The 25276-nt window shown below is 37.7% G+C and overlaps 1 protein-coding gene across 1 annotated transcript in view; it reads left to right on the top strand.

Moving 5' to 3' along the window:
- USH2A (usherin) overlaps positions 1–25276 on the top strand; it is a 939490-nt gene that overhangs the window by 169244 nt on the left and 744970 nt on the right. The window contains exon 11 of the mRNA XM_069544562.1: positions 22018–22213. Coding sequence (XP_069400663.1) covers positions 22018–22213 — 196 coding nt within the window. The remainder of the gene's footprint in view (positions 1–22017; positions 22214–25276) is intronic.

Raw genomic sequence — 25276 nt, 5'->3', positions numbered from 1 at the left:
CACATGTTAGGGTTAAGCAAGTTCCGAGCAAAGAGAATATATTGTAAAAAGATAGATACATATATTGTACAAAGATAGATACAAATATACATAGATACATAGACAAATAGAGATATATACATTTTTTCTTAGAAGCACCAGCAGCTGCAAATGGTTAGATATTTTGTAACAGCTTTTAAAAAAATATGCTAAAACCAGTTTATTTCCAGAATTTACGTTCAGATGCTGAATAATATAAACGCTGTAATATTAAATCAGTTCAAAAAGACTGTGCTTCTTTGGTGCTCACTGATGGACTTATCAATGATTTGATGAGCTACAAGACTGACTTAGAAGAGAAAAAGAGTAAGAGTGAGTCCCTAGGAATTGATAATGCAGTGAAAAAATAGGTAGCAAGTACTTAAAGAACTAGTTCTTAACTCTTAGTGTTCATAAGAATTGCCACTAGAATTTTCTAAAATGAAGATTCCTAGGCTTTACCTTCCAGAGACTTTTCTTTCTATAGGTCTGATTTATTTGGTCATTGGCAAAGAACTTTGGAATATATTAAACATATGTTGGATGTAGATTTGTATATTCAAAAGTTTTCAGTATATAAAGATGGCATGTATCCTTAATTGAGACAAATATTTTAAAAACTATGAATATACATATTTTTACATTTTAATGAAGGAAGATTTGGAGTAACATTTTCTAAGATCCTATACCAGGTATTATTAAATCTACCAAAACTGAGTAGGAAGTATAATTTCTATAATTTCTATGGTATTTGAAATAGCTTCTGAGCACGTTTCAGTGCTATAACAATATTTTTAAATAATTCATTCTGTCAATAAACAAATGTTTATGAGTTGCCCCCATATATTAGCCACTGTGCTATTTAAGATGTTCCTGCTACTGCTGCTAAGTCGCTTCAGTCGTGTCCGACTCTGTGCAACCCCAGAGATGGCAGCCCACCAGGCTCCCCCATCCCTGGGATTCTCCAGGCAAGAACACTGGAGTGGGTTGCCATTTCCTTCTCCAGTGCATGAAAGTGAAAATTGAAAGTGAAGTCACTCAGTTGTGTCAGACTCTTAGCGACCCCATGGACTGCAGCCTACCAGGCTCCTCCAACCATGGGATTTTCCAGGTGAGAGTACTGGAGTGGGTTGCCCTTGCCTTCTCCAGAACACACACTAGAAACAGTGAAAGGAATCAGCCATGTGGGAAGAACATTTCAGAGAGAGGAGCCTCATCAGAAAGGCCCTAAGATAAGCACATGCTCAGAGAGAGAGACAGGGGTGAGTGTAGCAAGTAACTTGTAATAGTAAATGAACAAATCACTCAAACTTGTAAATTTAACCTTTGTGAAATGTATTGTTTATTATTATTAAAATAAACTTTGGAAAGGTTGAAGTTGTTTCATTACCAATGATAAATGCACCCCAAATTTCAGAATTTCTATCTTCAAATGTATTCTTCTTTTAACTATCTGTTCTGCCCATCTGTTTTCCATAGTGTCTCCTCAGCCTGTGGTCTTACCATGGGAGTGTGCCCTGGCCCTTAGACATGTGCCCTGTTCCATCAGCTTTGAGAGTTCCTGGAAGCCGGACTACTCTAGTCCCTTCAGTTCCCACTATAGATCTCTCACCATGCCTTTTTTGGATCAGTAATACCCTTTCCACTTATAGTTTGGGTGACTCAAAGTGGCATTTTACACTTAGGGTACTAGTTTTCAGATCTCTTAAAAGTCAAATCCTCTGTGACTTCTATCTGCTTTTTCCCACATAGATACTGATGCCTTACAGGTCTTGTGACTGTTGGTTTGTTCCCACTTGTTTCTCTTTGGGAGTTTCTGGGGATAGTTGGTCACTTAGTGCTGTTACAAACATGATTCACAGCTTCTTTTGGTTTTGCTTTTGAGTTGTGTTTTCATGTTGAGATTTGGAGAGATTCACAAACTATATGGCCATATAACCATTGCTGCTCATTGTTCTGAAGCCTCCTTTAACTTTTATTGCCTAACTTAAACTCAATATATAGAATATGTGGAAGAAATGTAAGCCTACGCTTGTTTGTTGTCTGTCTTCCTATGTGGCAGCTTCTCTTTCTCTTTTCTCAACCTACTTCACCATCAATGACTGTCCTTCCTTCCACTTTCAAACTAAACACAAAGAAGCAAAAGGGGAAAATGACAAAATTAGGTAACAGAAATTGGACAAGCAATAGTGAAAATAAACTCAAGAGTTGTGATTTTTCCACAAAGCTTAATAACACTGACAAACTTATCAGTAGAAGAAGGGGAAAACGCAAGTGCCAACATCAGAAATAAAGAAATGGGACTTGGCGGCATATTCTACAAACACCTATATAGGATCCTAATGAAGAAGAACTGAAGTGAAGTCGCTCAGTCATATCCAACTCTTTGCGACACCATGAACTGTAGCCTGTCAGGCTCCTCTGTCCATGGGATTTTCCAGGCAAGAATACTGGAGTGGGTTGCCATTTCCTTCTCCAGGGGATCTTCCCAACCCAGGGATTGAACCTGGGTCTCCTGCATTGCAGGCAGACTCCTTACTGGCTGAGCCACAAGGGAAAGATCCTAATGAATATTATGAAAAACTCCCTCCTCATAAATTTGACATCCTAAATGAAGTAAATAAATTATCGTAAAACTAACACAAGAAATAGAACATTAATACATAACTAAGAAAACATAGAAAGCCTAAATATATTTCTATAAATTAAAGACATTGAATTTGTAATCAAACTTTAGTTTTCTTTCATCAAGGAAAATTTCAGGCCCAGATGGCTTCATTGGTGAGTTCTCTGATAATGTAAAGGAATAAATCATATAAGTCCTACATAAGTTCTTTTAAGAAACTGAGGAAAAATGTATACTTTCCAAACCATTTTGTGAGGGCTACTTAATCTTAATCCCATAACATGACAAAACGTTTAAAAACAAGTCCATTCAAACAGGTCAGCTATTCCATATGAACATAGATCTAAAATATCTTAACAATATTTTAACAAGTTCAATTCTGAAATGTATAATAAAGAGGATGCATCTTGACTGATTTGCATTTGTTTCAAGAATGCAAGGTACGTTTAACATTTAAGAATCAATTAATGGAATAAACAACATGAATCTCATGTAATAATCTTGATAAATATTGAAAAACATCTGAAAAAATGTAAAACCTGTTTATGATAAATATGCTCTACATACTAGAAATAGAAGAAAACTTAATCTGGAAAAGGCATCTGCAAAGAAACTTAACATCATACTTAACAATAAACATTTCCCCTTTAATATCCGGAACAAAACAAGGATTCATGCATGTTCTTGTTATTTCTGTTCAAAATTGTAACAGAGGTTGAAAGTAGTGCAAGATGAAAAAAAATCATGAATGTCATAAAAGAGGCAAAGCTATTGTTATTTACAGTAAATGTAATACCGTATGGGCAGTGGAGACAGAAGACATTGCTTGACAGACGTCAGTTCCCTCACCTCCACATGATCATTTTCTCTTCTAACCATTGTCCTCCACAAAGCCATTAAAAATGGTTAATAACTTAGAGGAGAATTGTGTTTTCAATGCAAATGTAGCTACAAAACAGTCCCCAAGCAACAGTTCCATCCAGATTGCTGCCATCCAGCCCTTCTAGTGGAAACTCTGAGGCCATCACTAAGGTAGGGTAATAATGTTCAGTTCAGTTCAGTTCAGTTGCTCAGTCGTGTCCGACTCTTTGCGACCCCATGAATTGCAGTATGCCAGGCCTCCCTGTCCATCACCAACTCCTGGAGTTCACTCAGATTCACGTCCATTGAGTCAGTGATGCCATCCAGCCATCACATCCTCTGTTGTCCCCTTCTCCTCCTGCCCCCAATCCCTCCCAGCATCAAAGTCTTTTCCAGTGAGTCAACTCTTCACATGAGGTGGCCAGAGTACTGGAGTTTCAGCTTTAGCATCATTCCTTCCAAAGAAATCCCAGGGTTGATCTCCTTCAGAATGGGCTGGTTGGATCTCCTTGCAGTCCAAGGGATTCTCAAGAGTCCTCTCCAACACCACAGTTCTAAAGCATCAATTCTTTGGTGCTCAGCCTTCTTCACAGTCCAACTCTCACATCCATACATGACTACTGGGAAAACCATAGCCTTGACTAGACGGACCTTAGTTGGCAAAGTAATGTCTCTGCTTTTGAATATGCTGTCTAGTTTGGTCATAATTTTCTTCCAAGGAGTAAGCGTCTTTTAATTTCAGGGCTGCAGTAATAATGTTACATGACACTAAAGAGGCATATTGAGGTCAAATAGTGGAGTTTGGATTTTGCTAGTAGGCAATAGGAAGCTACTGAGTATCTTTGAGCAAGGAAGTGACACAGTGGTGTACCAAATGGAGAGATTGTTGTTGTTCAGTCCTTAAGTCTTGTCTGACTCTTGTGGCCCCCTAGACTGCAGCACACAGGCTTCCCTATCCTTCACCATCTCCCAGAGTTTGCCCAAACTCCTGTCTATTGAGTCGGTGATGCCACCCAACTGTCTCATCCTCTGTTGTCCCCTTCTCCTCCCTTCAGTCCTTCCCAGCATTAGGATCTTCTCCCATGAGTTGGCTCTTCGCATCAGATGGCCAGAGTGTTGAAAATTCAGCTTCAGCACCAGTCCTTTCAATGAATATTCAGCATTAATTTCCTTTAGGATGAACTGGTTAGATCTCCTTGCTGTCCAAGGGACTCTCAAGAGTCTTCTCCATCACCACAGTATGAAAGCATCATTTCCTTGGTTGCTCAGCCTTCTTTATGGTCCCACTCTCACATCCATACATGACTACTGGAAAAACCATAGCTTTGACTATACAGACCTTTGTCGGCAATTTATCTCAGCAGTGAAAGGCAGTGTATTATAAGCATTGCTTAGAATTGATAGTACTTGGTGGTCAATTGGTGTATCACTTTGCATACAATTTCTGAGTAATGTTGGCAATTCTGAGGGAAGGAGTGGTAGAAACTGAGAGGTACTGCTTGTATGATATGACCTCATGAAACTCACAAGGTACATACTGTATGGTTGTATGGGATCAAACATTTGTTGATAATAGCATGAATGAATGAGTTCTTGAATGAGGAAAAATAGGAGTTAAAGAATTTCTATTAAAAAAATCTGTAGTCATTGCTATAAAAGACATGAATATTCCTAAAAATTGTGCTCATTAATTAAAAAGGTTTTTTTTTTTGCCCCCATTTTAATTTCTTTTCTTTTCAGACGAAAACCCTGAAAATCTAATTTAATTTTCAGTTCAGACTTTCTGTTCCTAAACTTTTGAATGTGCTTTTCAAATTCTTACTTTGTTTGGCAACATCCACATTACCTCCTTGGCTTTTAGTGAGTTCTGTAAAAAGATGTAATCTATAGAATTTTCTAGATTTTCTAGAATTTACTAGATATTTCTCTACCACAAGCCAAATAAGTGCATAAGAAGACAGATATTTCTTCTGTTTTAAAAGTATTGCTTTGAGTTTATTAAAATATAATGTCTAATTACATAGAGAACCTCTGATAAATATTGACTGTGCTCACCTAAATTATTAATTTTTAACTCATTCTTTATATTTTTTCTAAGTGCTATTTTCACACACACAAAAGAAATAATGTATGGATTATTTGTGCCTCAAATCACACTGATAGAATTCCATCTCTTAATGTAGAGGAATGTGAAGTCAAGTGGGCCTTAGAAAGTATCACTACGAACAAAGCTAGTGGAGGTGATGGAATTCCAGTTGACTATTTCAAATCCTGAAAGATGATGCTGTGAAAGTGCTGCACTCAATATGCCAGCAAATTTGGAAAAGTCAGCAGTGGCCACAGGACTGGAAAAGGTCAGTTTTCATTCCAATTCCAAAGAAAGGCAATGCCAAAGAATGCTCAAACTACCACACAATTGCACTCATCTCACATGCTAGTGAAGTAATGCTCAAAATTCTCCAAGCCAGGCTTCAGCAATATGTGAACCGTGAACTCCCTGATGTTCAAGCTGGTTTTAGAAAAGGCAGAGGAACCAGAGATCAAATTGCCAACATCCACTGGATCATTGAAAAAGCAAGAGAGTTCAGAAAAACATCTATTTCTGGTTTATTGACTATGTCAAAGCCTTTGACTGTGTGGATCACAATAAACTATGGAAAATTCTGAAAGAGATGGGAATACCAGACCACCTGACCTGCCTCTTGAGAAATATGTATGCAGGCCAGGAAGCAACAGTTAGAACTGGACATGGAACACAGACTGGTTCCAAATAGGAAAAGGAGTACATCAAGGCTGTATATTGTCACCCTGCTTATTTAACTTCTATGCAGCGTACACCATGAGAAACGCTGGACTGGAAGAAACACAAGCTGGAATCAAGATTGCTGGGAGAAAATTCAATAACCTCAGACATGCAGACTATACCACCCTTATGGCAGAAAGTGAAGAGGAACTAAAAAGCCTCTTGATGAAAGTAAAAGAAGAGAGCAAAAAAGTTGGCTTAAAGCTCCACATTCAGAAAACGAAGATCATGGCATCTGGTCCCATCACTTCATGGCAAATAGATGGGGAACAGTGGAAACAGTGTCAGACTTTATTTTTTGGGGCTCCAAAATCACTGCAGATGGTAATTGCAGCCATGAAATTAAAAGATGCTTACTCTTTGGAAGAAAAGTTATGACCAACCTAGATAGTATATTCAAAAGCAGGGATATTACTTTGCCAACTAAGGTCCGTCTAGTCAAGGCTGTGGTTTTTCCTGTGGTCATGTATGGATGTGAGAGTTGGACTGTGAAGAAGGCTAAGTGCCGAAGAATTGATGCTTTTGAACTGTGGTGTTGGAGAGGACTCTTGAGTGTCTCTTGGACTGCAAGGAGATCCAGCTAGTCCATTCTGAAGGTGATCAACCCTGGGATTTCTTTGGAAGGACTGATGCTAAAGCTGAAGCTCTAGTACTTTGGCCACCTCATGGGAAGAGTTGACTCATTGGAAAAGACTCTGATGCTGGGAGGGATTGGGGGCAGGAGGAGAAGGGGACAACCCAGGATGAGATGGCTGGATGGCATCACGGACTCGATGGACGTAAGTCTCAGTGAACTCCGGGAGTTGGTGATGGACAGGGAGGCCTGGCGTACTGCGATTCATGGGGTCGCAAAGAATTGGACATGACTGAGTGACTGAACTGAACTGAACTGAATGTAGAGGATGACTAAGAAGCTGGGACTAGGATAATGGTTGCAGAGTCTTACTCTTTCTTATTGTCACTAATCTTCCTGCCAAATTCATTGTTTCGATTGTCACACATTGACTGTGTATCCACCACTACTGTAGAACCTGGGATAGCAGACTTTTGCAGTATGATTCAGAATAGGGTGGTGCTGAGTATGGTACTGGGTAGTATATAGCAGCTGTTACAAAACATCAGTACTATCCAGAGAAATTCATGAATTAGTAAATGGATTGCTTGCCTATTCTTCCACTGCGGGGCCAACTCAGGTAATGGCCATTACCTTGACCTTCTTTGGTTCTAGCACTCTCCCCATTGCTGCTATTAGATTTGTAGTTTATCACAAGCTGAGTGAACTTAGCACCGTGGTTATAAGCATGGATATGTATAGCTAGCTCTCTGTTCCTCAATAAATAAGCTTGATTTAGCATTTAGTTTCTTCTCCTGTGAAATGAAGAGTCATGCATTTCCCAAATGAAGTGGGAAATTTAGAAGGTATTGCATCCAGTTATTTGAAATAATTTTATTCATAATTCAGACCACATTGTTTTAATAATTTGAAAATTTTATTAATTACTTGGAAGGTATGGTGTAGTTTTCTGGCTTATAATAATATTGCAGAACTTTTCAGGGATATTCTGTGTTTCTGTTGTATATGACTTGTTGGTCTCTAGAAATGTTTTTTTTTTTTTATTCCTAGTCTTTGATTCATGAGATTTTACCTTGATGTCATTCCCGCCCCCCCCCCCCCCATTAATTTTTCAAGTACATGGTAAGCCTTTTAAACTATGGCTTCAGGTAAAGAAAATGTTAATTTTTTATTAATGCTTTGATAATTTTCTCCCTAAGTTTTTCCTCCTTCTGAAAATTCTATATTTTCACTTCATGTTTTTCTCTCTCTGTTATTATTCTACCTCAACTTTTTGTTACAGTCTTTTGCTTGAGGTGTTTATTTTGCCTGTTTTTCAATATTCAATAGTTATTTCCTTCACAAGTTGTTTCCTAGATTTATTCTAGGTTTTTGAATGAATACAGCATTTATCATAACTTTTTGGACATAATAGCTACAGTGGTATTTCATTCATTATTGGTTGGTTTCTTATATTTCTGTTCTCTGCATTCCTTTATTCTCTTGTAAATTATTATTTATTCTTCCTTTTCTTTCTTGGTCCTGGCTTTTCACATTGGAAATTTTGCTGCCTGCTCTGTATAATAAACTGGTTAAAGGCTTCTTAATTCTACAATAAACTCATGAAAGACTTCTAAACTTACTTTACTCTTGTGTGTACAAGCTGCAAGTGAGCTTTGTAGGGGTTAGAGTCCCAGGAATCAGTCTAGAGATTCTTATATCTATAGCTTTTCTCTTCCAGTTTCCTTTTTATAGAAAACAAGTCTGGCTCATGGCTTTCTAGAATCAGTGTAGGAGGAAGAGAATTGTGGCAGGGGGTGAAGGCATACATACACTTGGACTTAATCTTAGTATATGCACTTTCACTTAATTCTTCAGTTTCTGCCTTGTATCTCATCCATTCCCCAACTGTTGATGGTCTGATATAATTGAGCTGGTTAATTTAGCTTTTTTTTTTGGCAATAAGACTGATGTCATGATGGAATATGAGTGTGCCTGACTGTGTAGGTTTAAAAAGGGATCCGCAATGGTGAAAAATTGAAAGCATTTCCCCTAAAGTCAGGAACAAGACAAGGGTGCCCACTTTCACCACTACTATTCAGCATAGTTCTAGAAGTTTTGGCCACAGCAAAAATCATAGCAGAAAAAGAAATAAAAGGAATCCAAATTGGAAAAGAAGAAGTAAAACTCTCACTGTTTGTAGATGACATGATCCTCTACATAGATAACCCTAAAGAATTCACCAGAAAATTACTAGAGCTAATCAATGAATATAGTAAAGTTGCAGGATATAAAATCAACACACAGAAATCCCTTGCATTCCTATACACTAATAATGAGCAAGTAGAAAAAGAAATTAAGGAAACAATTCCATTCACCATTGCAACAAAAAGAATAAAATGCTTAGAAATATATCTACCTAAAGAAACTAAAGACCTATATATAGAAAATTATAAAACACTGATGAAAGAAATAAAAGAGGACACTAATAGATGGAGAAATATACCATGTTCATGGATCAGAAGAATCAATATAGTGAAAGTGAGTATACTACCCAAGGCAATCTACAGATTCAATGCAATCCCTATCAAGCTACCAGCCATATTTTTCACAGAGCTAGAACAAATAATTTCACAATTTGTATGGAAATACAAAAAACCTCAAATAGCCAAAGCAATCTTGAGAAAGAAGAATGGAACTGAAGGAATCAACCTGCCTGACTTAAGGCTCTACTACAAAGCCACAGTCATCAAGACAGTATGGTACTGGCACAAAGACAGAAATATAGATCAATGGAACAAAATAGAAAGCCCAGAGATAAATCCACACACCTATGGACACCTTATCTTCAACAAAGGAGGCAAGAATATACAATGGATTAAAGACAATCTCTTTAACAAGTGGTGCTGGGAAAACTGGTCAACCACTTGTAAAAGAATGAAACTAGATCACTTTCTAACACCGTACACAAAAATAAACTCAAAATGGATTAAAGATCTAAATGTAAGACCGGAACTATAAAACTCCTAGAGGAGAACATAGGCAATACACTCTCCAACACAAATTACAGCAGGATCCTTTATGATCAACCTCCCAGAATACTGGAAATAAAGGCAAAAATAATCAAATGGGATCTAATTAAAATTAAAAGCTTCTGCACAACAAAGAAAAATATAAGCAAGGTGAAAAGACAGCCTTCTGAATGGGAGAAAATACTAGCAAATGAAGCAACTGACAAACAACTAATCTCAAAAATATACAAGCAACTTATGCAGCTCAATTCCAGAAAAATAAATGACCCAATCAAAAAATGGGCCAAAGAACTAAATAGACATTTCTCCAAAGAAGACATACAGATGGCTAACAAACACTTGAAAAGATCCTAACATCACTCATTATCAAAGAAATGCAAATCAAAACCACAATGAGGTACCATTTCACACCAGTCAGAATGGCAGCGATCCAAAAGCCTACAAGCAATAAATGTTGGAGAGGGTGTGGAGAAAAGGGAACCCTCTTACACTGTTGGTGGGAATGCAAACTAGTACAGCCACTATGGAGAACAGTGTGGAGATTCCTTAAAAAATTGCAAATAGAGCTGCCATATGACCCAGCAATCCCACTGCTGGGCATACACACCAAGGAAACCAGAATGGAAAGAGACACGTGTACCCCAATGTTTATCGCAGCACTGTTTATAATAGCCAGGACATGGAAACAACCTAGATGTCCATCAGCAGATGAATGGATAAGAAAGCTGTGATACATATACACAATGGAGTATTACTCAATCATTAATAAGAATACATTAGAATCAGTTCTAATGAGGTGGATGAAACTGGAGCCTATTATACAGAGTGAAGTAAGCCAGAAAGAAAAACACCAATACAGTATACTAACACATATATATGGAATTTAGAAAGATGGTAATGATAACTCTGTATGTGAGACAGCAAAAGAGACACAGATGTTTAGAACGGACTTTTAGACTCTGTGGGAGAGGGAGAAGGTGGGATGATTTGGGAGAATGGCATTGAAACATGTATGCTATCATGTAAGAAACGAATCACCAGTCTATGTTCGATACAGGATACAGGATGCTTGGGGCTGGTGCATGGGGATGATCCAGAGAGATGATATGGGGTGGGAGGTGGGAGGGGGGTTCAGGATTGGGAACTCATGTACACCCGTGGCTGATTCATGTCAATGTATGGCAAAACCAATACAGTATTGTAAAGCAAAATAAAGCAAAAATTAAAAAAAAAAGGGGGATTTGGAATTCTAAATACTTGCTATGTAGAGCTCTTAGAATTCTCAACCATGGCATATTTATGCACCAAACAACTGAGTTTGTGCAATTGTACAAGTAAAAAATTGACAGAAATGAAAGGAGAAATATAAAACTCCATGATTAAAGGTAAAAATTTCAATACCCTGTTCTTAGTAATTAATAGAATGAATTGACAGAAAAGCTAAGCACGATCAACCAACTTGATGAAGTACTTGACATTTATAGAACACTCAAGTCAACAACAGAAGAATATACATATTTTTCTAATCTACACAAAGCATCTCTCAAAATGGGTCAAATTCTGGTCCGTAAAACAAGTCTAAATACATTTAAAAGAATGCAAGTCATTTAAAGTATGTTATCTGACTGAAATCATTAAATAAAATTGGAAATCAATAATAAGGAAATCTTTGAAATAGCCTTGATTATTTGACAACTAAATAAACTAAGGGTCAAATAGGAAATAGAAGGGAAATTATAAGTATTTTGAATTGAGTGAAATTGAAAACACAACTTATCAAAACTGTGGGATACTGATATAGTAGTAATTAATAAAATATTGGTCCACCCTTGAGGCTCAGATGGTAAAGAATCTGTCTGCAATGCAGGAGACCCAGGTTCCATCCCTGGTTTGGGAAGATCTGCTGGAGAAGGGCATGGCAACCTCATTCCAGTATTCTTGCCTGGAAAATTTCATGAACAGAGGAGCCTGACAGGCCACAGCCCATGGGGTTGCAAAGAGCTGGACAAAACTGAGTGACTAACACATGCATACACACACACACACACAGAGTAAGATACTAAAAGCTCTAAATTTTCTATATTATAAAAGAAAAAGCTCCACCTTAAGAAACTAAAAAAAGAAAAGATATAACCCAAGCCAAGCTAATGAAAATTATTTCTGAGTTTCTACCTATAGCTCATGGGGGCCTCCTTTTCCCTCATTGTTCATGTGGCTGAAAGCATGCAAGACCAAAACTTATGCACCCAAGACTGTGTTTTCAGCCTTAAAGAGCTGGAAAGCCCCTATTGCTTAAAGTATGAACATATATTTGTTATTAGAGATAGTAGTTGTACCTCATTATTTTTGTTCCACATTATTAATGGAAATTTAAATATTATTTGGCCATGTGATCATAGACAATAAACTACATTTTTCAGCCTCCTTGGCAGTTAGGTATAGATATGTAATTTAAGTTCTGATCAATAGTATTGTTTGCAAATTTTGCTTCTAAAATGTTGGCTTAAAACAGTAAAAATCACTTAGTATAGAATTCTGTGGTTTGGCTCAGCGGTGGTCTGTACTGGCTTGACTGATCTTGCCTGAGATCTTTTATTGATGTGTTCAGCTAGCTTGTCAGCTGGTAGTTAGATGATCCAGGAAGGTCTCACTCACATGGCTAGTGGTTGTCAAGTGGAATGTTAACTGGGGGTGATAGGAGAGGATGTTCTCCTCCAGAGGTTCTCAAATCCTGCAACAGGATAGCTTGAGCATGTTTACATAGTGGCCTCAGGGTTCCAAGCCCATCTCAAGAGAATCAATTTAAAATCTCCAAGCATTTCAAGCTTCTGCTTGCATCCTGTTTGCTGACTTAATACTGGCCAATTAATAAGTCAGCTTAGGGTAAATTTTAAAAATATTCTATCAAAGTGCATGGAAGCAGAAAAATGTTGTATCTGACTTTTTGAAAGTGTAGTTTTAAAGGGAGGGGGTCATACTTTTCTCTCTCTCTTGGTGGCCAGGAATTGGTATTAGAGTGTGGGTAGATTTATATTCTCTCACATAAAATGAAGGGAATCTACAGTGACTAGTATAGAAGTAAACTTGTATTTTCAGGTAAATTTTGAGAAACTGATTACAATGAACTCATTTTATAATATATAAAACCTTTTATGACTTTTAAACCATATTTTAATTTTTTTTTTTTTTTTTTTTTTTTTTTTTTTAATTTTTAGTTTTTTATTTTTTAAATTTTAAAATCTTTAATTCTTACATGCATTCCCAAACATGGACCCCCCTCCCACCTCTTTTAAGGTACAGATTATATAGAGAAGTTATAGACTACATGTGTTAATGAAATGAGAGTAAAGTTGGGTTATCTTATTTGCAGCCACTTTCTCATATGGAGATCTCTGATGTGTACTGAAAAAATACCTTCGTAAGACTGAAGTGTTTCACTAATCAAGGCGATATTGAACATTTTTTTTAGACGATATATGTAAAAGATGACTAAGAGTTAGGTGTAAAGAGGAAAAGTAGACGTGCAATAGGGAAGGGTGAGGAGTAGGGAGAGACAAGACACAGAAATGGTAACTGACTGAATTACAGAGCCTTTTGAAGATGTCTAGTAGTAGGAAAACTGAATAGATACTACAAATTGAAAAGGAGAGTTCTCACTCTTCTTTCACTCCACATCTTTACTAAGATATATCACTTTTTTAGAATAAGAGTTCCTATTCTGAAATTGATACATTAGTCAAGTTTCATGTCTAGAAAGATATAGGGCAGACCTCTTAGGTGGCAGGAAGATTCCCAAATGGAAGAAGCAGAAATTTAGGGGCAGGGTGACCATAAGAATGTCAGTATACATAGAATTTTTTAAAACATAAGAAGCATATTTGTCCCTCAACAGAAATAGAATGAGGGTTCCAGGCAGTCTTACCTAAATTTTAAGAGGTAAGGAAGCTCCAGATGATACATCTTACATTTAAATAAGAATATAGCAGGATACAAAGAAGATAACATTTTAGCACAGAATACACTTTTATTTATCTTTAACTTTTTCACTCATTCTTGCTCTAGATTTTTGTAAAGAGTACTCTTTACCCGTGGGGAATACACAAGGTTATTCTTTAACAGAAATACAAGGTATGTCCAAATTCTGAAGATGCTTGCAATCTGGAGGACAAGATTAATATATATGAAACCAGAACCAGAAAATAAGGAATTTATTAAATGGTAATGAACTTGAAGTGTTTAAGGATATAATCAAAGATCTGTTAGATTTTCATGGCTATGTGTAATTCATCTGTTGTTTAGTTGCTGGAGCTTCCCAATGATTCAGCAGTAAAGAATCCATCTGTAGTGAAGGAGATACAGGAGATCAGGATACACAGGTTTGATTCCTGGGTCAGGACAATCTCCTGGAGGAGGAAATGGCAGCTCACTCAGTATTCTTGCCTGGAAAACCCTATGGACAGAGAAGCCTGGTGGGCTACAGTCCATAGGAATACAAAGAGTTGGACATGACTGAACATGAGCATGATGTTATTTAGTTACTAGGTCATGTCCAACCCTTTTGGGACCTCATGGACGGTAGCACGCCAGGCTCCTCTGCCCAAAAGATTTCCTAGGCAAGAATCCTGCACTGGGTTGCCACTTAGTTCTCCAGGGGATCTTCCCAACCCAGGGATCAAACCTGTGCCTTGAGCATTGGAAAGCAGATTCTTTACCACTATACCACCTGGAAGGCCTTATAAGTAACTCATACCTGCCAGTAATGCTGCTTATTTTTGTGGCCTCTTCCGACAACACATGATACAACTGTACACACAGACATCACCAAATGATCAATACTGAAATCACATTGATTATATTATTTGCAGCTGAAAATGGAGAAGCTCTATCAGTTCATTTCAGTTCAGTTGCTCAGTCATGTCCAATTCTTTGCGACCTCATGGATCGCAGCACGCCTCCCTGTCCATCACCATCTCCCGGAGTTCACTCAGATTCACGTCCATCGAGTCCGTGATGCCATCCAGCCATCTCATCCTGGGTCGTCCCCTTCTCCTCCTGCCCCTAATCCCTCCCAGCATCAGAGTCTTTTCCAATGAGTCAGCTATTCGCATGAGGTGGCCAAAGTACTGGAGTTTCAGCTTTAGCATCATTCCTTCCAAAGAAATCCCAGGGCTGATCTCCTTCAGAATGGACTGGTTGGATCTCCTTTTAGTCCAAGGGACTCTCAAGAGTCTTCTCCAACACCACAGTTCAAACGCATCAATTCTTCAGCCTCAGCCTTCTTCACAGTCCAACTCTCACATCCATACATGACCACTGGAAAAAATCTAGCCTTGACTAGGTGGACCTTAGTCGGCAAAGTAATGTCTCTGCTTTTGAATATACTATCTAGGTTGGTCATAACTTTTCTTCCAAGGAGTAAGCATCTTTTAATTTCATGGCTGCAGTCACCATCTGCAGTGATTTTGGAGCCCCAAAAAATAAAGTCTGACACTGTTTCCCCATCTATTTCCCATGAAGTGATGGGACCAGATGCCATGATCTTCGTTTTCTGAATGTGGAGCTTTAAGCCAACTTTTTCACTCAACTCTTTCACTTTCACCAAGAGGCTTTTTAGTTCCTTTTCACTTTCTGCCATAAGGATGGTATAGTCTGCATATCTGAGGTTATTGCTATTTCTCCCGGCAATCTTAATTCCAGCTTGTGTTTCTTCCAGTCCAGCGTTTCTCATGATGTACTCTGCATAGAAGTTAAATAAGCAGGGTGACAATATACAGCCTTGACGTACTCCTTTTCCTATTTGGAACCAGTGTGTGTTCCATGTCCAGTTCTAACTGTTGCTTCCTGACCTGCATACAGATTTCTCAAGAGGCAGGTTAGGTGGTCTGGTATTCCCATCTCTTTCAGAATTTTCCACAATTTATTGTGATCCACACAGTCAAAGGCTTTGGCATAGTCAATAAACCAGAAATAGATGTTTTTTTGGAACTCTCTTGCTTTTTCAATGATCCAGTGGATGTTGGCAATTTGATCTCTGGTTCTTCTGCCTGTTCTAAAACCAGCTTGAACATCAGGGAGTTCATGGTTCACGTATTGCTGAAGCCTGGCTTGGAGAATTTTGAGCATTACTTTACCAGCATGTGAGATGAGTACAATTGTGCGGTAGTTTGAGCATTCTTTGGCATTGCCTTTCTTTGGGATTGGAATGAAAACTGACCTTTTCCAGTCCTGTGGCCACTGCTGACTTTTCCAAACTTGCTGGCATATTGAGTGCAGCACTTTCACAGCATCATCTTTCAGGATTTGAAACAGCTCAACTGGAATTCCATCATCTCCACTAGCTTTGTTCGTAGTGATACTTTCTAAGGCCCACTTGACTTCACATTCCAAGATGTCTGGCTCTAGATTAGTGATCACATCATCACGATTATCTGGGTTGTGAAGATCTTTTTTCTACAGTTCTTCTGTGTATTCTTGCCATCTCTTCTTAATAACTTCTGCTTCTGTTAGGTCCATACCATTTCTGCCCTTTATCGAGCCCATTTTTGCATGAAATGTTCCCTTGGTATCTCTAATTTTCTTGAAGAGATCTCTAGTCTTTCCCATTCTGTTGTTTTCCTCTATTTCTTTGCGTTGATCACTGAGGAAGGCTTTCTGATCTCTTCTTGCTATTCTTTGGAACTCTGCATTCAGATCCTTATATCTTTCCTTTTCTCCTTTGCTTTTCGCTTCTCTTCTTTTCACAGCTATTTGTAAGGCCTCCCCAGACAGCCATTTTGCTTTTTTGCATTTCTTTTCCATGGGGATGATCTTGATCCCTGTCTCCTGTACAGTGTCTGTACTGTATAATCATAAGGGATTTGATTTACATCATTCAGAAGCTCTATATAGTTAGGAAAAACAAGACTGGAAGCTGACGGTTGCTCAGATCATGAACTCCTTATTGCAAAAGTCAGATATATTGAAAAAAGTAGGGAAAACCACTAGGCCACTCAGATATAACCTAAATCAAATCACTTATTTGATTTCTATACAGTGAAAATGACAAATAGATTTAAGGGACTAGATCTGATAGAGTGCCTGAAGAACTATGGACAGAGGTTTGTGACATTGTACAGGAGGGCAGTGATCAAAACCATCCCCAAGAAAAAGAAATGCAAAAAGGCGAAATAGTTGTCTGAGGAGGCCTTACAAATAGCTGAGAAAAAAAGAGAAGTGAAAGTAAAGGAGAAAAAGAAAGGTGTATCCATCTGAACGCAGAGTTCCAAAGATTAGCAAGGAGAGGTAAGAAAGCCTTCCTCAGTGATCAATGCAAAGAGATGAAGGAAAACAATAGAATGGGAAAGATAGAGGTCTCTTCAAGAAAATTAGATACCAAAGGAGCATTTCATGCAAAGATGGGCACAGTAAAGAACAGAAACAGTATGGACCTAAGAGAAGCAGAAGATATTTAGAAGAGGTGGCAAGAGTACAGAGAAGAACTATACAAAAAAGATCTTCATGACCCAGATAACCATGATGGTGTGCTCACTCCCCTAGAGCCAGACATCCTGGAGCAGGAAATCAAGTGGGCCTTAGGAAGCATCAGTATGAACAAAGCTAGTGGAGATGATGGAGTTCCAGCTGCGGTAATTCAAATCCTAAAAGATGATGCTGTGAAAGTGCTGCACTTGATATGCCACCAAATTTGGAAAACTCGGCAGTGGCCACAGAACTGGAAAAGGTCAGTTTTTATTCTAATCCCAAAGAAGGGCAATGCCAAAGAATGTTCAAGCACAATTGTTCTCATTTCACATGCTAAAAAGGTCATGCTCAAAATCTTTCAAGCTAGTCTTCAGTACTCACTTCAGTGAAGTGAGAACTTCCAGATGTTCAAGCTGGATTTAGAAAAGGTAGAGGAACCAGAGATCAAATTAACAACAATCATTGGGTCATAGAAAAAGCAAGATAATTCCAGAGAAACATTTACTTCTGCTTCATTGACTACACTAAAGCATTTGACTGTGTGGACCACAACAAACTGTGGAAAATTTTTCAAGAGATGGGAATCCCAGACCACCTTACCTGCCTCCTGAGAAACCTGTATGCAGGTCAAGAAGCAACAGTTAGAACTGGATATGGAAAATGGACTGGTTCCAATTTGGGAAAGGAGTACGTCAAAGCTGTGTATTGTTACCCTGCTTATTTAATTTATATACAGAGTACATCACGGGAAATGCCAGGCTGGATAAAGCACAAGTTGGAATCAAGATTGCTGGAAGAGATATCAACAACCTCAGATATGCAGATGACACCATCCTTATGGCAGAAAGTGAAGAGGAACTAAAGAGCCTCTTGATGAAGGTGAAAGAGGAGAAAGAAAAATCTGGCTTAAATATCAGCTTTCAATAAATGAAGGTCATGGCGTCTGGTCCCATCACTTCATGGCAAACAGATCGGGAACCAATGGAAACACTTTTGTTTTCTTGGGCTGCAAAATCACTGCGTATGGTGACTGCAGCCACGAGATTAAAAGACGCTAGCTCCTTAGAAGAAAATCTGTGACAGACCTAGACACTGTATTAAAAAGCAGAGACCTTACTTTGCTGACAAAGAACCATATAGTCAAAGCTTTGGTTTTTCCGGTAGCCATGTATAGATGTGAGAGTTAGACCATAAAGAAAGCTGAGCTCTAAAGAATGATGCTTTTGAACTGTGGTGTTGAATAAGACTGTGGAGTGTTCCTTGGACTGCAAGGAGATCAAACTAGTCCTAAAGGAAATCAACCCTGAATATTCATTGGAAGGACTGATGCTGCAGCTAAAGCTCCAATACTTTGGCCACCTGATGTGAAGAGCTGACTCATTGGAAAAGACCCTGATGCTGGGAAAGGTATAAGGCAGGAGAAGAGGGGCACAACAGAGGATGAGATGGTTAGATAGTATCACTGACTTGATAGACATGGGTTTGAAATAGCTCTGGGAGATAGTGAAGGACAGGGTAGCCTGGTGTGCTGTAGTCCATGTGGTTGCAAAAACTCAGACATGACTGAGCAACTAAACAACAACAATAATTTTGTAGATCAAATCAAAGCCCTGTTTTGAGTAATAATGTGGATTTCATGGGGCTGGGTAAAAGTGGGGTTGGGATAGACAGTCAGACACAAGGGGGCAAGTTACTTTCCTTGCATATCTTTTTGACCTATACATGTCTTTGATACTCTTTTTCATTATTTTCTATAGCTTTATATAGTACATGTATAAACCTTTTTCTTTCAGCGTGTTATACAGTTTGTGTCAATTATCTTATCCTTAAGTAATGATTCCAGTGAGTTCTATTTCCTAGATGAAAAATTAGGCAGTGATAGATCCTTTAAAATTATTTGGTATAAAACCCCTTCTCTGTATCTTTGTTACTGAATCCTAATCTCATGTGATATTTTTGGATATCCCAAGATTTTAAAAGTAAGTCAAACTGTGTCTTTCCACAGGTAGTTTACCTCCTTGTGTGTTAACCTTGTGTGCAAAGGTGGCAAGCTGATTCAGTCTGAGTTGAAGGGAGTCACCAGGAGAGATGCCAATGGTTTCATAAGAGACTTGATGTCTGTATACATCTCTCATGAAAGTCCTAAATTGTTATTGAAATCTTCATACTTATTTCACATTTTGTATGTATATATTCCCTTGTGAAAGGTTTTAGCTCTTTCTTTAACCAATATAGCATTACCAGTGCAGATAGAAGATGAGCATTTTATTTTATAGTCTATGTATTTTCATTCTCAAACAATAGCTCAAAGAGAAAAGTATTCCTTTTATCAGATAATGTTTTAGTTGTCCGTGCTCTAAAATAATTAACGTTTTAATATTTTTCAGTTCAGTTCAGTTCAGTAGCTCAGTCGTGTCCAACTCTTTGCGACCCCATGAATTGCAGCATGCCAGGCCTCCCTGTCCATCACCAACTCCCGGAGCTAACCCAGACTCCTGTGCATCGAGTCGGTGATGCATCCAGCCATCTCATCCTCTGTCGTCCCCTTCTCCTCCTGCCTCCAATCCCTCCCAGCATCAGAGTCTTTTCCAATGAGTCAACTCTTCGCATGAGGTGGCCAAAGTACTGGAGCTTCAGCTTTAGCATCAGTCCTTCCAAAGAACACCCAGGGCTGATCTCCTTCAGAATGGACTGGTTGGATCTCCTTTTAGTCCAAGGGACTCTCAAGAGTCTTCTCCAACACCACAGTTCAAAAGCATCAATTCTTCGGCACTCAGCTTTCTTCACAGGCCAACTGTCACATCTATACGTGACCACTGGAAAAACCATAGCTTTGACTAGGCGGACCTTTGTTGGCAAAGTAATGTCTCTGCTTTTCAATATGCTATCTAGGTTGGTCATAACTTTTCTTCCAAGGAGCAAGCGTCTTTTAATTTCATGGCTGCAGTCACCATCTGCAGTGATTTTGGAGCCCCCCAAAATAAAGTCTAACACTGTTTCTACTGTTTCCCCATCTATTTCCCATGAAGTGATGGGACCAGATTCCATGATCTTTGTTTTCTGAATCTGGAGCTTTAAGCCAACTTTTTCACTCTTCTCTTTCACTTTCATCAAGAAGCTTTTTAGTTCCTCTTCACTTTCTGCCATAAGGGTGGTGTCATCTGTATATCTGCTGCTGCTACTGCTAAGTCACTTCAGTCGTGTCCGACTCTGTGTGACCCCAGAGACGGCAGCCCACCAGGCTCCCCCATCCCTGGGATTCTCCAGGCAAGAACACTGGAGTGGGTTGCCATGAGGTTATTGATATTTCTCCTGGCAATCTTGATTCCAGCTTCTGCTTCTTCCAGCCCAGCGTTTCTCATGAGGTACTCTGCATATAGGGCTTCCCTGGTGGCTGAGAGGTTAAAGCCTCTGCTGCATTGCAGTCTGCCCGCAATGCAGGAGACCTGGGTTCGATCCCTGGATAGGGAAGATCCCCTGGAGAAGGAAATGGCAACCCACTCCAGTATTGTTGCCTGGAGAATCCCATGGATGGAGGAGCCTGGTAGGCTACAGTCCACGGGGTTGCAAAGAGTCGGACACGACTGAGCAACTTCACTCACTCACTCTGCATATAAGTTAAATAAGCAGGGTGACAGTATACAGCCTTGACATACTCCTTTTCCTATTTGGAACCAGTCTGTTGTTCCATGTCCAGTTCTAACTGTTGCTTCCTGACCTGCATATAGGTTTCTCAAGAGGCAGGTCAGGTGGTCTGGTATTCCCATCTCTTTCAGAATTTTCCATAGTTTATTGTGATGCACACAGTCAAAGGCTTTGGCATAGTCAGTAAAGCAGATGTTTTTCTGGAACTCTCTTGCTTTTTTGATGATCCAGCGGATGTTGGTAATTTGATCTCTGGTTCCTCTGCCTTTCCTAAAACCAGCTTGAACATCTGGAAGTTCATGGTTCACGTATTGCTGAAGCCTGGCTTGGAGAATTTTGAGCATTACTTTACCAGCATGTGAGATGAGTACAATTGTGCGGTAGTTTGAGCATTCTTTGGCATTGCCTTTCTTTGGGATTGGAATGTAAATCAGTTAAATTCACTCAGTATGGTTAAATCATAATATAAATGAATCATAAATATGCCAAAATATTCCTGAATGGAATTGTGCCAAAAAAACATTGTTAGGATCATTATCAATAGGCGTAAATGGATGCTGTTATGAACTTTATTTTAAACACTGTTAAAACTTTGGTGGGATGATATTATAGAAAGATTCTTAGTTGAAGCATTGGCATGCACAGAACAAGTCTGGATCAAGGAGTAAATGAGAGGAATGAAAAAGGTATGGGTAAAAGACTAACTTAACTACTGGCCCATTTCTATTTTCAGTCTCCCCATGACTATATTTTGATTTCTTCATATGTTGCTGAAGGCTTAATTCCACTTCCCTTTTAGTCATATACTACTGACTTCCGTGGGTTTATTTTCATTAAGTTCTATATATTCACCCTGCTGAAGCTCTCCCATGTTTCTGTGTTGGGAAGAGAAATACCTTATTACCCTCTTTCACATTTAAAGTTTTTTCCTCCCTGCCCTCCCTGTCTTGTACCTAATGAGCAAATTATCTAAAAATAGATACGTTCATCATTCTACAAAATGTTGTATCTTCTCTAGATCGGAGGCCAGTGTAATTGTAAGAGACATGTGTCTGGCAGACAGTGCAATCAGTGCCAGAACGGATTCTACAACCTCCAGGAGTGGGATCCTGATGGCTGCAGTCCGTGCAACTGTAATACCTCTGGGACAGTGGATGGAGATATTACCTGTCACCCAAATTCAGGCCAGTGCAAGTGCAAAGCAAATGTTATTGGTATGTAATGCAGAAGTTTGCAGTCACATCTCTGTTACCATCTGGAATAAAATCCTCTATTTGATTTCTTCGCTGAAGAGTAAAGCAAATTTCCTTGCTCAAGGCAGGCTGGGAAAAAAAAAAAACAATTTGGATGAAATTAACTGTCTGAAAATGACTAAATTAATAATTCTCTCAAACTACAGCTTGAAGCTTAGTTTAATCAATCCTTTAGAAGTTTCTTTATTCCGTAGATGCGATAGTTCACATGGTCCCATACTAATAAGTCATAGAAAAATATAATTTGCTTACTTCATAGATATTTCTTTTAGAGAATTAGCACTTTTCAAAATGTTTTACACTTAATGAGTTCTAAGCAAATCATTTTCATGCTAGTTTTCTTAATAGACTAAAATAAATGGATTTTTTTCAAAATGTTCTGTGCTACAGGGTCCTTTGTGATAAATCTTTCCATTTTTTTCTATTATATTTCTTTGAACTGTTCCTATGAAATGCAAAATAAGTCAACATAATTCCACAGATCATGTATATTGCTAGGGTTAGTTATAAAGGGCCACATAATTTTAATTTTGTAATTCAGCACCAAGCTGATTATAATAAACAGCTACCTTTGGTGTTATTTATCATTTTTTTTATACAAGACGTGCTTTTTTGTTTGTTACTCCCACAGGTATTTTTCAGAAATTAGATTTGATTATAGCAATTTATTACATCCAACATTTTTGAGGGGAACCACAGCCACATAAGGACAAAATTTATCAAGTGCCCGAAATGCACTATGTACATAATGCACTTTGAAATTTTGATATATGAGAATATTATGAGAGGAAAGTTTCCTGATAAAGTAAGTCTTATATTGTAACTGAGCGTGTCTTGGTTTGTATAGGAAGTTTAAAAAAGACCTTTACCTTTCTATTGTCATTCAAGACACCAAGTCGTCCATGGTTTTTCTTACACTGAGCTGAACCTTATGATAATAAAAACATGCCTGGCAGACACACAAACGCACATACGCCTGCAAACATGCATATATACAAATATGTGAACATATCATTTGGAACAACATTTTCATTTCTGATATAACACTAAAGCAAATTCTTTACCTTTTTTATATATGAGTATACATTTGTCATTTTGTACAATACAGCTAGACAAGCATTTTAATTTAATACAAAAGAATATGGGCCTGCTTTATATTATACAAGATTTCTCTGGTTTAAAAAAGATTAAATCAGAATCTTTATCATAACTTGCCCTTATGCATTTCAAGCATACAAAAACTAACTTTTCAGGAAAAAAAAAGAGTAACTTATAAATAGAAGCATGCTTTTGTATAAGTGCTATCTGAGATAGTGAATGAAGTTTTTCATGTTCAATCTATATAGAATCCTGTGTTCTTTGATATAAGATATACTTTAAATTCAAGATGTGAAAACAAAATTTAAAGAGAGATCTTTAGGGACAATCAAATGGTTACATCTCGGTATCAGTAAAATCTTTCCTGTGATATTTTCCAGAGCTTAAGGAAGAAAAGCATCACACATTACTTGGAATTTATTACAAACTTGCTGTCATTTACTTGTATTATTGCATGATCTTGGTAGTTTTCTTCAGGAAAATATAAATACATATTTTTAAAGATGAAATCATCAGTTTGATATTATTAACTCGAGTTACTTCTGCATATGCATTATTTTTTTAATAAAAATGTAAACTGGATATGTCTATATGTTTCTTTTCCTAATGGGACTACAAGTAACTATTCAATTTTACTTTGTATTATTAAGAAAACAATAGAAAATACAAGTGTATGTTGTCTGTGCTTCAGAAAGCAAACTGTTAGATTTCACAAAACTGTTAAATCTTACTAATGATTCTATCACCAGTAAAATACATTAGCACCAATAATTTTATTAAAGTAGGTCATTCATCTAGAATAAAAAGGGAGAAGAATGTGAATTAAATGCCAAGTGTGCTAACTCGCCTGTACTTGTTAACACTGAATGTGATGCCCTGTAGGCCTTCCTGAGTATCGTTAGGAATAGATTACCTGTCAGGAATATGTATGGCATATTCAAATAAGCACTGCGCATATTTTTGAAACTGATATGATATGAATCCATGTAGACCAATTTTAATAGTTCAAAATGAGTCATAATTCTTGTTAACAATACAGTTATTTTTAAAATTTGCAGCAATAGTGGTCCTTTTTTATTTTCCTTATTGAAATTAAATGATATGCCTTAGGTGAGTCATTCATCACTGTTAAAGAATTTGCCTTCCATTGGAGTTCTTGAATTTTTATCCATATATATACTTATATATTATGCATTTCCGTCTGGTTTAGGAAATGCTTTTCCGCATATGGGCTCCTGACTGTTTTTAACTGTTATTTTAAGACTAATTGTTTAATGTTGTTATAGCTTGAAATGTTTCAATTGATTCAGCCTCACATAGTCAGTTATTTAAATTCATGCATATGTGAAAACTAGCTAAAGAAAGCATTTTGCATCTCAACATTTACTACTCGAGTATTTTTTTATTCCTTTGCATTGTAGTACTCTTTTTTGAAACTCAACAAAGTTGTCAGATTTAAGTATAGGTGATAAAACATTTTTCTCAGTTTGTGAAATGTATGTATGTATGTACTCCTTAAGTACAGGTAATACAAACAGCAGAATTTACTTAGTGTTTAAAGAGGTAAGTTCTGAATCACGCAATATGACAAGTAATGTGATTGCTTTATGAGCCAAGGAGAGCATAATTTATACTAACTGAAAATGATAAAATATAGGAGTGTATAAAAGCATTGAAATAAAATTGCTCTGGATAACTTTTATTTATATTAATTATTTAAATCTGTGATATTCAGAAGTAAGATGTGTACTGTTTCAACAAAATAGTCATCAGGTTAACATTTATTAATCATTTTGAATGGATTTTGATTTCTAACAAAATAACTTATGCAGTAATGCATAATTCTGTATGGCTTTGAAAATGTATTTCACGCTCGACTTTTAAATGAACATACTTTAAGATAAAATAAAAATGATGGTTTTAATA

This window comes from Ovis canadensis, chromosome 12 (assembly GCF_042477335.2).
Source record: "Ovis canadensis isolate MfBH-ARS-UI-01 breed Bighorn chromosome 12, ARS-UI_OviCan_v2, whole genome shotgun sequence".
Taxonomy (NCBI): Eukaryota; Metazoa; Chordata; class Mammalia; order Artiodactyla; family Bovidae; genus Ovis; species Ovis canadensis.
This window is presented reverse-complemented; position numbering and strand designations above follow the sequence as displayed.